Source organism: Dendropsophus ebraccatus, chromosome 8 (genome assembly GCF_027789765.1).
Source record: "Dendropsophus ebraccatus isolate aDenEbr1 chromosome 8, aDenEbr1.pat, whole genome shotgun sequence".
Taxonomy (NCBI): domain Eukaryota; kingdom Metazoa; phylum Chordata; class Amphibia; order Anura; family Hylidae; genus Dendropsophus; species Dendropsophus ebraccatus.
Genome location: NC_091461.1, coordinates 34,400,180 through 34,416,692, shown reverse-complemented (window position 1 = coordinate 34,416,692; position 16,513 = coordinate 34,400,180). Strand labels below are relative to the sequence as shown.

General features: G+C 41.5%; 1 protein-coding gene and 1 non-coding gene across 3 annotated transcripts in view; one reads left to right on the top strand and one right to left on the bottom strand.

The window, feature by feature from the left end:
* CFAP46 (cilia and flagella associated protein 46) overlaps positions 1-16,513 on the bottom strand; it is a 139,457-nt gene that overhangs the window by 103,960 nt on the left and 18,984 nt on the right. For both annotated transcript variants that reach the window (XM_069980136.1, XM_069980137.1), the window contains exons 11-18: positions 15,945-16,043; positions 14,849-15,039; positions 13,418-13,646; positions 12,785-12,905; positions 11,543-11,669; positions 10,098-10,225; positions 7,916-8,058; positions 3,476-3,609 (exon numbers count right to left, since the gene is read on the bottom strand). In XM_069980136.1, the coding sequence (XP_069836237.1) occupies positions 3,476-3,609; positions 7,916-8,058; positions 10,098-10,225; positions 11,543-11,669; positions 12,785-12,905; positions 13,418-13,646; positions 14,849-15,039; positions 15,945-16,043 (1,172 nt within the window). The remainder of the gene's footprint in view (positions 1-3,475; positions 3,610-7,915; positions 8,059-10,097; positions 10,226-11,542; positions 11,670-12,784; positions 12,906-13,417; positions 13,647-14,848; positions 15,040-15,944; positions 16,044-16,513) is intronic.
* LOC138800218 (U2 spliceosomal RNA) lies at positions 11,109-11,305 on the top strand. The gene has a single exon (XR_011364419.1). It is a non-coding gene; the product is annotated as a U2 spliceosomal RNA (small nuclear RNA).

Here is a 16,513-nt window from a genome sequence, read left to right as displayed (position 1 = left end):
GGCTTAAAGCTATGGAGAGATTACCTCCACCGTCCTGTCCCCTGATGCAAGCTCCAGCCTGACGTGAATCTGCTATGATTTGGAAGGTAAGGTAGACTTCCTGGGTCAGAGTACAGTGCTGTGGACCTCGCTATGCAGACCATGCCCTCCCCCACTCCCCCTCCCACCCAGTACAGGGGGCTCTTAAACCAAAGCAATGCTCTTTTGAAAAACTGTGAGCTCTTCCTGCAAAGTGCTCTCAATCCAAGTTACTCTTAAACCGTGATACCACATGATGGGTCCACTTTAAGGGGTGAAGGGGTGTGTACTGGCACAAAGCTGGCTGATTCTAAGCAGCAACAACAGAAATATGATGAGAATGGAATCTCAAGATAGCTTATATAAAGTATTGTAAAAGCTACTCAAAATGTATGAAGATTAAACATAGGGGTAAACAAAATGCCTTCAATGGTTTTACTTGGGACTTCCATTTATGCTTATATGTGGTCAGGCTGAGCTAAAAAAAAAAAAAATCCACACCCACCTGCCACAACCCCCCTCTGCTGCTGTCCTTTTGGTGCCCGGTCACCACTGCTTACTAATTCTTGGTGATTTTCTGGCACAAGGAAGTGGCTGCTCTGCCAATTACTGGATGCAGAGGTGCCCCGCCTTCGCCAGTGATTGGACGAACAGTTGCTTCCTTGTGTACAGTCCGGTACCAGGATGTGGTAAGCAGCAAGGACCAGACATGGTCAGGACAGCGTCAGCAGAGGATCCTGGCAGGACAGTCCCATTTCTAGCACAGCCTGGCCACATTTAAAGCGTAACCGTCATTTCAGGGCCATTTTTCTGAAAACATTAAATATCAACAGTACAAGCGATTTTAAGAAACACTGTAATAGGTTTTATGTACTAAAAGAGTTTCCTTCTGTACTGAAAAAGCAATCTCCCAGCCTCCCCCCTCACAGCAGAAGAAGCAGGAATTCTGTCTCCATTATGTGGCTATGGAGAGGGGAGGGGCTGTTAGGAGTGACTGAGCAAGGAGCAGTCCTGCAAAGCACAACACCCTGCAATCTTCTCTCAGTAAGTTCATAGATAAGCACTGACCTTTCTGACACCTGAATCCTGCGGTTTAGGTGCCCAGAGAGTCTACAAACAGCTGACCTTCATGTCACCTCTTCCTTCTCCCTCAGCCCCTCCCCCCTTCATAGGCTTACAATGGAGAGAGCAGAACCAGTCTTCACTGGCTTCTCTGTAATGAAGACGTGTTTGCCTGATAATGCACAGATAAGAAGTCAGGGGGGGAGGCTGGGAAATTGCTTCTTGAGTACAGTAGGAGGCTTTTTTGGCTGATGAAACCTATAACAGAGTTTCTTAAAATCGCTTATACTACTGATTTCTGCAATAAAAAAAAAACATGACAGTAAGGGCCCTATTCCACTGGATGATTATCGTTTGCATAATCGTTAACGATCTCAAACGACCGCTATTGCGAAAATCCTGAAAACGTTCACTCATTTCCATGGAACGATAATCGTTACTTATGATCGTAATTGCGATAGTTTTTCTTCGCTATTTATTCGCTATTGCGTTCGTATCTATTGCGAACGACCAACCAATGTCTTATTCAATGCGAACGATTTACGAACGTTTTGCGAATGAGCAACGATAAAAATAGGTCCAGGTCTTATAAAGCAATCAACGATTTCTCGTTCGGTCGTTAATCGTTAACTGCATTTCAAACGAACGATTATCGTTTAGATTCGAACGATTTAACGATAATCTGAACGATAATCGTCCGGTGGAATAGGGCCCTTACGCTTTAAGCATAAAAATAAATCCCCATAATGATTTTTGCCAAAGGCCATTATGGCTAATGGATAGTGATGCGCAAATTTTCCGAACGTTTGGGATTGTCAAAACTACAACACTACTAATGGAGGTTCCAAATCTAATACCAACTTAACACTGTGTAAGGTGCTGTACTATATGTGATCATACACCCATAAAGTTTAGTTTTTATTGTTATCCAGTACAATACTCATACAATGTAATAATCTGACTCAAAGTTTTCCTCATCAGCCTTAACAGCAGTGCATTTGCAGGGACACTTCACTTCGAGGTTATTTCCTCTGCCTCCCATCTGGCGTTCTGTGAGTTCTTCATTGAAGTGATTGCTCCTATTTTGGCGCTGAAGAGGGCCTTTTATAATCTCTGCGTTTATTCAACACTGCATTTTGCTCCTTATTGACAAGAACACTTCACTACATCTTTTCCCCGAAATGCCGTTTTCAGCTGATGTTGGAGAAGATTGTTTTATCTACTTGTGCCATTCAGGCTATTGCTCCAAAAAAAATAGAACCGGAGGAGACAACAGTAAGTTTTCCCAGTGAACATTTGTGCAAAATCAGCTCTACCACAGTGGTTTTCAGTCTGTGGCCTTCAGGGCATGCTGAGAGATGTAGTTTCAAACAGATGCAGAGTCACAGGTAGCAGACCTTTGATCACTAGGTAAGGCTGGGTTCACACTACGTTTTTGCAATAAGTTTTTTTTTCATCAGTTTTTGCAAAAAAAAGGAAGAAAAGCGGATTCGGTTTTTTTTACATACACAAAAACGTAGTCAATCTCATTTTTGTTTCAGTTAAAAGAAAACTGATCCGTTTTAATCCGTATTTTTTTTTATAACGGAATTCAATGAAAAAAACGGATTAAAACAGATGCACACACATGCATCCATCTGTTTTAAATCCGTTTTTGTTTTTTTTTTGTTGCAAAAAACGGATTGCAAAAACGTAGTGTGAACCCAACCTAAGCTGTCTACATAGGGTTTGGACAGAGCTGCACCCTCAACAAATTAGATGGAAAAAAAAGAAATATTATAGGTCATCTGTAAAAAATGCCTCTCTATATGCTGCTCAGAGATAAAGTGTCAAGGAGGTGGCGCTGAGCTGCATGATGCATGCCTCCCCCTCCCCCACCCCTTCCTGCCTGAATTGATTAATGTACAAAGCTTGGATCCAAGCACTGAAACTGCTGCAAAAATCAGTCAAGACAGGGAGGGGTGGAGGAGGGAGGCGCATGCATGCTGCAGCTCAGCACCACCTCCTTGTTACTTGAACTTTGAGTATCATATGTAGCTGACCAATTTTCTTGAAAGAGAAAAACATCTCTGCTGGTTATAAGAAGAGCTGCACCAGCAGATAGCCAGGTTTTAAAGGGAGTGGAGTGACTGTATTGGAAGCAGCTACAGTGATGATACACTACTATGAGACATCTATCTGTTAGTTCTCTAACTGGATGCTGGGGACAACAGCCTCCTCACCAGGCAGGCCATCTATCAAGCAAACCCCATTCTGGTAGAGTCCTATAGGTGGGAACTATATCAGTAATTTATGAAATTACTCTTTTACTGAAATTCAAGAATTTTTTTTTAATTTGAGAATTTTTCTTGCTGTAAAATAAAGTATTTAACATGAAGGTCCTAACTCTGATTACCTATAAAGGATCCATTCTGGGTCTTCATCCGGGTTTACAGGAACGTAGGAGGAGGGACGCATGCTTGTATCCTCAGGTGGGATCGGACTTTCATTTAGTTTACAACCTTCAGACTTCAGAAAGTGAATTGTTGCCTGGTAAATAAAGTCGCATTTTTATCACATTGTATAAAACAGGTTTTTAGTTTTTTTACAGTCAATATTTCTATGTATCTAAGTATCATTGATCTTATAAATGAGCGGCCTCTTTCTTAGAACATGTCTTTACTTTTCTCACAAATCAAGTGTTTGTAGCACCTTTACTGAAAGTGTCACCGCTAAGAGGTTCTGAGACTTGCTCAAAAAGTTTAACACTGTAGTGTAAGAAAAGTTAGCATTTCTTTTTAGCTTTTATGGTATATATATATATATATACCATGGATTCATAGGAAGGGCCGACAGATTACACGGGACGATTATCGTGTGAAAAATCGTTATATCGTTTGAATTTAAACGATAATCGCTCTGTGTAATTGCAGGCAACGATCGAAAAATCGTTTGTATGTCGATAATCGTTGATTTAGAATTATCGCTAATCGTTCACTAATCGTTCGCTGTAATTCCACAATCGTTCGCTCAAGTTCTGCATTTGTTCCCTAATCGTTCAGTGTAATTGCACATTGTTCATTGTTTTGCTGGGATCAGAAGGAGTAAACGATCATAGTAACAATCGCAATAACGATCGTAGTAACGATGGTATCTAACGACCATCGTTCTGTGTAATATGGTGAATGATTTCAGGTTACGATAAACAATCTCGTTTGCGATCGTCAGTCGTTAATAATCACTCTGTGTAATAGGACCCTAAAGGCCCTATTCCACGGGCCGACTGGAGGAACTGCTCCTCGTTCCCCGCTCACTGCCGCTGCTATTCCACGCGTCCGGGGGGAGGGGAGCTGCAGGGGGCGGGCTGCCTGGGTGATTGCTAGATCGTCCCATAGCACATAGCAGCGTCTGCTGCCGACGCTCCTACTCCACGGAGCGACGGCAGCAGATCGCTGCTATATCAGTCATTTGTTTCTCAACATGTTCAAAAACAAACAACTGCAACAATCAGCCGACATGAGCGATGTCTGCTGATCGGTGCCTTCCGTTCCATGGGACGATTATCGGCTGTAACGGCCAATATTGGCCAAATACGGCCAATAGTCATTCCGTGGAATAGGGCCTTTAGGTCGTAACAGCCATTTATTATTATTATTATTTATTTATAAAGAGCCCTTACTTTCAGAGAGCTATATAAGCGATGGGGGTAACAAACAGGAACAATACAAGATCAAAACACATTACATGAAGGCAAATGGCAGACTGGTACATGGGGGAAGAGGAGAATCAGTGCCCCTATAAAGATGAATGCAGGGTACTAGTGAGTTCTCATGGCAGTGGGGGCCCAATGAACCCCCCCTAGTTCTGTATATTGAAGGCCCCCACATCAGCCATAGGAAGGGCCTACTAGGATGTCAGTTTTACAATAAAAGACATAACAATGGTAAGAAATAAGCAAACAATTGTGTCTGATCACATAATAAATGGTCAACAATGTTTCAGAAAATATATTTGTAATAAACAATCCCATTTTCTTAAGGCTGGATAAGGCTAGTTTCCCACTTTGGGGAGTTCTGCCACAAGTTCTGTTTATTTTACAAGATCTGAGCAGACAAAACAATCCTGCAAACAGTGACTGTATGTCCGCTGCAGAATACATGGAAACCCAAGGGGACCCGCTGAAGTCAATGGCATCTCTCGGGGATGAGTCTGCATCTGTCAGTGCCTGTTTTGTGGCAATAAATAAACTCTGTCACGAACGCTCCGGACTGAGCTCTGACATGTGAACCTAGCCCCTTTAAAGGGATACTCCAGAGAAATTGTTTTTCTTTCAAACGACTGGTGTCAGAAAGTTATATAGACTTGTAATCTCCTTATATTTAAAAAACTCCAGTCTTCCAGTACTTTTCAGCTGCTGAATGTCCTGTATATATATATATATATATATATATATATATATATATATATATATATATATATATATATACACACACACACACACACACACACACATATATATATATCAGTTGATTTGAAAGAAAACAAATTTCATTAGTGTACTCCTTTACGGTATGATGGTTTTAGTATGCAATATAACACAAAGTGAACAAGTACAATACACAAACTTAATGAATGAGAGATTGGGACAGAAGGAGAAAGGACCTTAAGAGCTTACAGTCCACACTGAGAAGGAAAGAAAAGTTGCCAAAAGTCTGTATAGCTTTGAAATAGATGTGATACCAAACATGTAATCTGCATCTGCATTCAAAGTTACACAACCCCCTTGTAAATTAAGTCTATCTGTATAATGTACAAACTTCCAGCTGTTTGACAAAAAAAAAAAAAAATCAAACCAGAACAATGTGAACATCTCATGACAACTAATATAACAAGTGGTGTCTCCAAAAGGAACACAAAATGTCACTCTAAATGACTACTGCAGTCTCAGAATCATCCTACCCATTGAACAAGCTCCCTCATAAGGAAAACATGCGGTCAAAGACACGCCCCTATTTCTTCACCAATGCCGTGCACCCCAAGATGTACACCTCTAATGACCCAAAAGCACAAGAAAACTTACCTAAAATGTGCTCCAAATCATTTAAGTCACAGAGGTTTTTGGATTTTCTGGAACTTTTCGGGCCTATGGATCAGCATTATGGGTAGCATGGGTGGCTCCAGTGGTTAACACTGTAAGGCTATGGTCACACCTAGTAAGAGTCTGGCCGGGTCACGGAGCGTCCGGTCTCAGAAAAGATCACCCAAAAGATCATCATGCAGTACCGGCTGGATGATCTTTAGCGCCGCTGAGTTCTGATGCGGGCACATCCGTGTGCGCCCCCATCAGAACTCCCCACAGCACACTATGGAGCGAGCGGCTCTACAGTGTGCACTGACAGGGTTTTCTGCGGCCGCTTTTCAATGAATAGCTGCCACAGAAAACTAGCATGTCACTTTCTCGCACCACCGCTAGGGATCCCGGCCAGAGTGTATACCATGTGAATACACTCCGTTTGGGATTCCCTCATCCTGCAGCACTACGTAAGTACCACAGAAATCACGGCCGTTGTAACAACGACAGTGATTTGTGGGGAACTTATGTAGTGTGAACATAGCCTAACCCTGCAGCACTAGGGCCCTGGGTTCAAATGCCACCAAGAGCAACATCTGCAAGCAGGTTGTATGTTTTCTACCAAAACTGATAAACTACCGGTATGTGAAGTGCTGCGGAATCAGTTGGCTGAATAAATTAAATCTTTATAAAAAAAATGAGGATAAGAAAAAATGAAGCATATGCGGAAAAAAAACTACAGTAAAACCTGGTGGAGGCTAAGTGATACTCTGAAGCTGCTCTGCTTTCTATCACAATGGAAACCTGTAGTGTTTGAAGGGTAGGATGGAATCAATCAAGTAAAATACTTGGAGAAAATATATCTTCAGTGAAGAATCTAAAACATCACAGCATCTTCTAACGAGAATTCCAAGAATAACAATAATAATAATAATAATAATAATAATAATAATAATAATAATAATAAGTCCAGCAGATTTTGTAGCAGCCGTCACAGAGTTTGGGCCCATAGAATATCTTAGGTGGGATTTCAAGAAAGTGGCTGCACTGCAGAAACCTAAGAATCTTAAAGGGGTTATCCAGCGCTACAAAAAATGGCAACTTTTCCCCCTCTCTTGTCTCCAGATTGGGTGGGGTTTCAAACTCAGTTCCATTGAAGTAAATGGAGCTTAATTGCAAACCACACCTGAACTGGAGACAAGAGAGGGGAAAAATTGGCCATGTTTTTGTAGTGCTGGATAACCACTTTAAGTGACTGTTACACAGACACGGGCTGCATTGGTGATCGCTAGATAGTCCAGGCAGCCCATAGAAGATAGCGGCGGTCTGCTGCCAACGCTCCTATTACACAGAGCGATGGCAGCATATCCCTGCTATCGAGACCGTTGATCTTTCAACATGTCTAAACACAATGATTAGCCGACATTGTGCATGTCGGCTGATCGTTGTCTTCTATTACCCGAGTCGATAATACGTCCGATAATCTATTTGTGTAATAGGGCCTTTAGTGAACTGACAGCCACTGCACATGAGAGAGTCCTCAGAAATGCTGCCACAAGCTGGTGTCTGGCCGTGCACTATGTCTACAGCAGCTCAGAACAGCAATAGGTGCTCTATTAAGTGCTCAAGACCCTTGACTTAAAGGGGTTAAATAATTCGGAGACTGCAATAAAAGTAAGTGTGCTGAATTCCTTATATCACTTGTGTTGGGTCCTTTACACAGTCCAGTAAAACAACTGACTAAAACACAGTGTTCCATAGTGTCCATTAGTGTACCGTACTAACCTCTGCACTGATAAATCGTATTTCTGCCAGCAATCGTAATAAGAGCTTCTCATCACTGAATAATTCTGCTTTTGGCTTTGAAGTTTCCAGCTCGGAATTCCTCCCTTCATCCCCGGCACTGGGAGCAGGACTTTTATATTGCGCTAATGAAAAGTTACAATGAAACATAAAAGCAAACAATTAATGTCTCTCCTAAGACTGAACCCAAGCAATTCGGGCAAGAAAGTGCAAGTTTAATAGTATCATTACTAAATGGAATTTTTAAAGAGCAATTTCACCCAAGAGTAATTTATACTTAGATGCTGACTAAAGTACGACTGTCACTAAATAGTCACTAAATGCTTTCTCCATAGTCTTCAACATCGAGAGCGATTGCTCCTTACTGATCAGAAGTAACACATAAAAGACCTTCCAGTACATTACTAATGTAACGATTGATGACTTGTGCTGGACTGCAAGGATGTAAGTACAAAATAAATATTATATATATATATATATATATATATGTGTATATATATATATATATTACAGAACTTAAAAGGGGAATTCACATAAGTAAGGGAAAATTGTCATCGCCACTGAAGGTCTTTAAAGAGTCACTGTCATTAAGAACAATGTTTGACACATCATCAGGTATGTCAAAATTTATTCATTGCAGCAGGTCTTACTGCTGAGACCCACTGTGATCAGGAGATATAGCCGGGGAGGGAAAGCAGCAAGAGCGCAATTTACTCCCAACCAGGCAACTGTTTCCAACAATGTAGCGTGATAGACAACAGGACATCACCACACGATGCACCACACCACTACTGGTACTTAGTGGTGTGTTGCCTCATGGTGTGAAGTGAAGTGAAAGTTTTACTGAAAATGCTGGCTCAGTCATTTTTCTTGGAGGACAGTACAAGCACGTTGTGCTAATGTGGATCCGGGCACTGGAGTGTATCTATGAGTGAGCTGGCTACACTTGCTCTAAGGCCTCATAGGCTTACATTGTCGGATTTAACCATTACAGGGATACAGGTAAGGGAGTGGATGGGGTTGTAGACGCGCTCTCTCCCCAGCTATTTCTCCTGATCACAGCGGGTCTAAATAACGTTTGACATGCCTGATGACCTAAAATTCCTACTTTGTAACTATCCTTAAAGGGTTTATCCAGCATTAAAAAAAACATGGCCACTTTCTTCCAGAGACCACACCGCTTTTGCCTTCAGTTCAGGTGTGGTTTGCAATTAAGCTCCATTCACTTCAATCAAATGGAATTGCAAAACCTGCACCCAAACTGTACTAAGAGTCTGCTGGGGGTGCATGTGTTCAGACTTGTGATTGTGGTCACTGAGATTCCTGCTCCACATAAATACACTGTACATGATCCACTAGAGATGGCAGCACAGAAACTGGCAAGTGGCAGCCGATTTTAGATACAGTTCCGCAACTTTCAGTAAGGACCAAAGATTCTGGTCTGCATCCTGGACTTCCTTCTGGAGCTGATATCACATGACCACTGCAAGACATTAGCAGCCTGGGTAGTCATGGGCCACACTCCTGGCATCACCACCAGCCATGATGCCAGGAGTATGGCCTGTGACCATTAATGTTACTGACTGGCTTCAGTGAATTCATGACGTCCACTATTAAAAGATAGATAGACCCCTTGAACCACAGAGGACCATGGTAAATGTGGCATGACACACATGCTTTATATTGCACACCAACTTATCACACAACATTTGCTGGATCCATCTCCACCTATACATAGGAAATTTGGTAACAGGATAACAGGTTACCTGCCCTTGAGACTGGCCAGGTTTAGGGGTGGTATAAAAGTATTCATGTTTCCTTTATCCCTCCAAAGTACCTATTGTACCTCTGTACTACCTATATGAGGTGTTCTATACTTCTCTAGCTCTTGCATGGTGTGATACATTGTATTTCTCTACTTCTTTTGGATTACCAAGGTGGGTACGTAGGTAGCAACCTTGTATAGCTGGATGACTCAGAAGACACACAATTAAGGCTATGACATATTTGCTTCTTTTTTTTATTTTATTAGCACAACAGTTTTATACTGGTGAGAAGAGAGTGGTAGCAGTTTTGTATTTATATGCTAAAAAAAATAATAAAATATGCAACCTACAATGAAAGGACACGAAACTGCAAAAGATCAATAACAAATTATACTTACCGGTATCCAGTTTTGTAACGCTCCACCGGCCGTCATCATATAACAGGCAAAAACGGCAGGCTGCCCTACACACATCCCAGACTTCCTGCTTCCGTGCCACCTTGGCCAAATCTGCCCACAGCCTGACCCTAAAAATATAAGAACAGACACCAGTGATAGTGCCCTGAACTACAGGACTGCAATGACCTCTTTATAAAATAATCACACAGTAATAGCATTGCAGATATAAACCATCATATCCTAATTTCCCGTTTGTACAGACCAGTGTTTCCTAAACAGTATCCTGGTTTTACTATGGGAAGGCAGGAGAAGGCTAGGAGGAGCAACAACAGAAATAAGCCGGCTCTATTACACGGAGCGACAATACCGTATATCGATCTTGCTGCACGATTATCGAGCTGTTTAATAGGCTCAGTAAGTTAGCACCGATCTAGTGATTGAGCAGTATAATACGGCCCTAAGCTTCCTCCTATGTGTAGTGTGGTTGCTGCTGGCTGAATGTATATAGAGATGTACATTGAGAAACTCAGATTAATCGTTTACAAGCAGCTGTGCACTCCTCTAGAATATTAACCTGTTATAAGCAGTTATGTACTCCTCTAGAATATTAACCCTTTAACACAAGTAGTTATAGCCTCCTCCTTTAGCTGGCCTTCATAATACACAAAGAACGCATTTTATGTGGATAATAAATAATAATTCATTGCATTAAGCAAAGTTCAGGTTTCAGGTGTAAAGGGAAGAATTTTCACATGATTTTTGTTTTGCTAATTCACTGCTCTCTATAGGCATCAGTGAATTTATTTACCAGATTTTTTTTTATTCACTTTGAGAATAGGTTAACTGATTCTTCCATTTAATTTTAAGGGACATGTAACTCAATAAAATATCAAAACTGTTGAATTAATTTGCTCACCCAGAATCTTGGCCATATCTGAGCCCAAGGCTTCACCTTGCCATTTAAGTTGCTGTACAAAATGGTTTCCCCCTCTCGAATTAGATACCTTCCACATCGCTTCTTGGCCTTTTGGCTAAGATCAAGTGTAGTATCTGTTCTTATCAGTCTAATATCCGATATGTCCCCTATTTGGGGACCATATATTAAATGGATTTTTAGAACAGGGAGATGGAAAAAGAGCTTGCTCTGTCCTCTCCAGGCATTGACCTGGTATTGCAGTGCCTTCAGGTTCTTCCACAGAGGAAGATTGGGAAAAGAATCTCACTAGGTTTTGGTCTTTTTCTACCAAAATGGAAGTGAAAGCCAATTCCATGTAATACTGTGATAAATCATAGGATTTGCTAATAAGATTTCTAGTTTTATCGGATGTCACTAAAGACTTTCTCAGCACCGACAGATCCTCTTTAATAAATAAACGACTATATAAAATGTGGCACAGAGCACTGGAAGCACAGAGTAGACGGCACACCCTGAGGGTGGTTCTCACCTTTCTGCGTCATCTTTATTCTCCATACGCTGTAAATGGCCGTCCGCCTTCTGGACACACTTTGAATGATGCTGCGCTTTCATGCATAAATAACTTATACGTCCTTTGTTACTTTTACCTGTGGAGACTAACAGCAAACAAGACTTCTGAATATTGAGTCTTACTGAAGATATGTAAAATGTGACAACTACATTTTAAAGGAGAGTTCCCATCTCAACTAATATAGTTATACTTGTAGGTCTTGTCAAGTACTATATTTTTGCAAACACATTCATTTAGCAAATTGCCTCCTTTTCCTGATGTGCTTCATTTTCTCTCCTATTGTTGACAGCCGTTGTCTAGGTTACAGACCACCACGCTGCTCTAAAAGCAATGGTCTGGTGGGTATATATGTAGCTAAAGTACACACATTTTTATATACATATATGTATAATATAAAGAGTATATATACATTGTATCTCTATACATGTACTGTATACTATAGCTATATATACACCAACTAGACTACTGCTTTTAGAGCAGAGGGGTGGTCGTAACCTAAGCAATGAGCTGTCAACAATGAGAGGGAAAGAGTATTTGCAAAAGTATTTTACTTGAGTAGCTCTACAAGTATAACTGAGTAAATTGAGATGAGAATATTCTGGCCGGGGCCCCTTTTTTCACAATTGCTGGGGAATAGGTGGGTTAAAATAATTACGAATTACATCTACTGCAACCCCCCCCCCCCCCATATGCCCCCACTATAAAGCTCCAGCGCTTTGTAGCAACTCTGTAATGCCTGGAGGAATAATCACAGATACAATGTTGCAGATACAGCCTGCCAGGGACTTATTTATATGAGCTGTCTAGACTCAGAAGGCAAGGGGGAGGAGGGGGAGATGGAGAGAAAAGCTCATACACAGTTTTCTTTGCCTTCAGCAGAAAGCAGCTGCTCAGAACTGGGGAAAAGAGACTGAATAGATAATAACAAGTACGGAAGGAATTGTTAGTCTCATCATGGGCAGCAATATATGAAAAAAGTTATATTTGAGCGGACTACAGCTTTAATGTCCTGGTCACAATTTCTGACATATATCACTATAAAATACTCTCTTTTTTCTAAAAGGATACACTTTTTTTTCCAAGTACAAGAAAATTTCTTCAACGCAGACCAATAATTGTCTTCCTGCAGTCATTTTATTATAGGCTTGTTCCTAAATTAGTGTAACAGGGTATGACAGAGTATCTACCGGGGTGGGTTACCTTTTGCTTCATTCTCGCTATCAAGCACCATCTGAAAAACATCAGGAGCCAAGCAGAGGCCGGCATTCACAAGTAGTGACCGCTTCTTCCGGACAGAGTCCTTTGTGTTGCTCTGTTTTGCCTATGACAAAAACCACATCAGGAAAATAAAAACAGCCGGAGGCTTGTAAACTACAACTCCCTAAAGGATTCATAGATGTGACTGTACTGCATCACCACCATCTGCAGCGTGCAAAGAAGGAATCGTTCAGCTCTCCAGAGACATAAGACCGCTGCAGGCTAAAAGGTGTTTGCCTGGCAGCTATAACCCCAATCCTTCAGTATCATGTATATTCGGTTATTCTTGTTATCACCCGTCTATAGGGGGACAACAAGCTGATCGCTGGGCAATGAATGGAGCACTCACCATGCCTCCTAAGCATTGTTGGATGTTTACACTACTGCAGAATAAAAGTGGATCTGACATCTGAATTCACAGCTCTGTGTAAGGACAGCATACAGCTCTATACGCCAGGTTGCCAAACCACTGGGATTATGGAGCTGCAGCTGTAATATACTGCCCTCACATAAAGTAACACATGCAGCTGACAGATCCACAAGTATAAAGGCTTAAGGGACACAGGAAGACATTACCTGCTCAATGATCATTGCTGCCTGATCTTCCGCACGTTTTGGCTTGGTGTACAGTGTAGTGCGGAGCTGGAGTCGATGAAGGTAACTTTTCAGGTAGTTTTGATACTGTCCACTGCCATCAATGGACAATGCTTTCTCAAGGTGCCTGATTGCAACTTCGATTCGATCATCCTCTTCTTCAATCTGAGCAATTTCCAAGTGAATCTGGCATCGTGTTACAGTTAATAAACTGAAGGGTAAAGACATAAGATGTATGAGATTTGTTGGTGGTATAGATTTGATGAAGGCAGAAAAAGAACAGTATGTTTATATCATACCACTTCTCAGACTACACCCTTTCTACCATTTCTCTTTAGTCTGTAAAAGTGTCTTGGAGAACAGAAAGGTATCATACAGGATTGTTAGATGTACTGTACTAGCATCATGAAGTGTCAAAGGAAAGTACTGCTCATGGCTAGGCCTATATCTGTGTCAGAGGTTCAGTTAGGAGACTCCATCACAGACAAAAATACTCAAGTGATATTTGACTATGACAGAAACCCTGATGGAAACCATTTAAGTCAATAGGATGTGCTGGATGCCATCAGTATCTGGAATGCAGCAGATCCAACATGGCTGATTTTCGTTGTTCTGGTCTTATGGAGCAAAGCAAGGGAAAAGTAATTCAGATATAAACCTAGCTTTCATGATGAAAACCAACAGATCCAAGTATAGTTTATGGGGTCCATTTGGCACTGTTGGTGTCCATCAGGTGACAGAACCAGAAATGTGGCTATTTTTAGAGGAGCCCTTTAATCAAAGACCACAGGTCTGGAGCCCTTCTCTTCTAGATCCCAGCTGAAGACTGAGCTAGCTAGGATAATGGATCTCTCCTGATGTCATCCCCCTTAGCTACTAGGAATATTACAAGTGTAAACTTAAAGGCGTTTGTCACTTTATAGTTAAATTGTTTTGTGTGTAGTATATGTAAGTGTACTCACTGTACTGTATATACTGACAGCAGCTCCCTGTGTACCTCATAGAGCTACAATCAGACTCCTCTCCTCCAGGTTGTGCTGCCCTGCTCTTTGGTGAGGCTGTCCATAAGATGGCCAACATGGAGGAGCATGTGAACATGTCCCGCCTCCAGTGTCCTCCACAGACATATACAGGCTCAGTGGTGGACACTGGGGTGCGGGTCACATGCTCCTCCATGTCAGCCATCTTATGGACAACTCACCACAGAGCAGGGCAGCCCAGCCTGGAGGAGGGGAGTCTGATTTTAGTTCTATGAGGTACACAGGGAGCTGCTGTCAGTACATACAGTGAGTACAGTTACTAATACTGTATACTGAACTATTTTACTATAAAGTGGCCAACCCCTTTAAATATCTGGCAGACTATGGGAACATTAAAATCACTTAATTCCATTTTACATATGGAGCAACTTGCCTATCTATGTTTTCTAATGATTCTGCTATAGAGATCAATGGCTTCTTCAGGCGTCTGCGCAGATTGTGCTGCAGCAAGGGCAGACAGAGATTCCACAGGGTTGTACACACGTCCTGTATGGAGTCAGGTTCCCCGAGACGGACAGACTCCTGTAAAGTTGTCTCCAGTCTGCTTATAACTCTTAGCTGTGTCTGTTAAGAAGAATACATACATTATTTAAGTGACTATAGTTTCACATTCACATATTACTATCAACAATAACTGCAAAAGTACTACCATAACCTGCCCAAGTAGTAATAAGAAAGTTGGTAATTCATCTTATTAGAGATGTCCATCAAAATCTATCTTCAGAGAGTCAGAGACAAAGGCAGACTATCGTATCACTTATGGAGAAAGTTATATGCTGCTTATACCGATCTATGATAAGAAAAAGGGAAGGAGGAGGAACGAACGGCTGGAGAGAGACAATATACCAATAGACACACAGATGCTGCTGCTCCATCTAGTCGGACTGTTTTCACACAGCTTTTTGGGGCGACCATCAAAGACACATGTAAAAACATACAGTGTCATTCATCACCCATGGGGTCTCTACCATAAAAAAGAGGAATACATCAGTCCTCTGCAGTATACTAAGTTAGGGGAAAAAGGTATACTGACATATATCCATCCAAAGGAGTCTAAGAATGCATTCTTCTGGTGTCCTATGTGTGAATGAGGCATTTATTTATTCCTAAGAGTTATATCTCATCCTAGTGCTGCTCTATAATGCTCTCCATGCTGCTGCTGATTCTTAGGGTGTGAACAGAGTTACTGGAAACTGGGAGCCCCTCTTCTATGTATGCAATGTAAGGGAGACAACACAGCATCTAGTCTTTACCCATTAGCCCAGGGAAAACTGAAAAAGTCTGCAAAGCAGAACTTCAAGTACAAGTTATACAATCATCAGAAATAGTGCTGCTTCCTTTAAACACACCCATGGCAGCTTATCCTGACAGGTATGCTTTAAACACTAGGACCACTAGTAACCACATGGTGTAGATATTTGTTCTGCTTCTGATACAATTGCGAACACAGCAAGGATACCAGGGCTTACCTCAACAACACTTTTAGTATAAGTATCAATCTGCTGGCCAAGCTGAAGAACCTGAAGGTCACTCTGAAGACACTCTACAGTTATGAGGGTTTTTGGATCCTGAAAAAAAAGCATATAGATATGTATGAACAAAGAATGTAATGTTAAAGAGATTAACAAATAGTCTTGTCCAGTTCAGATTCTGTTGAGCTGCTGATCTGGGGTACCTGCTGATCTGGGGTACCTGTCGTTGGGAGCTCCTGGAGAGCTACTATATATATCTGAATTACACAGAACCAACTAACTAGGGAGAATAACTTTTGTGTTAGATGGGTGCCCCAAAATAAGGTGTCCTGTCAAAAAATAAAGTGTCCCTGTCATGTATCTCTAGTGATCAGCTCTAACCTACCAGGGAACCCCTACAACACCACCACAGTGGGAAGGAAGTACAGCACTGTACATACTTCACCAGTAGCTTGTAGGCTGTTTGGCTTTACCAATATGAAATCTTCATGTCATATTGTTCCATTTCCATACCTACACTGATTATAGATACACCATACATACATCTAGAGCTGTATTCAAACTTC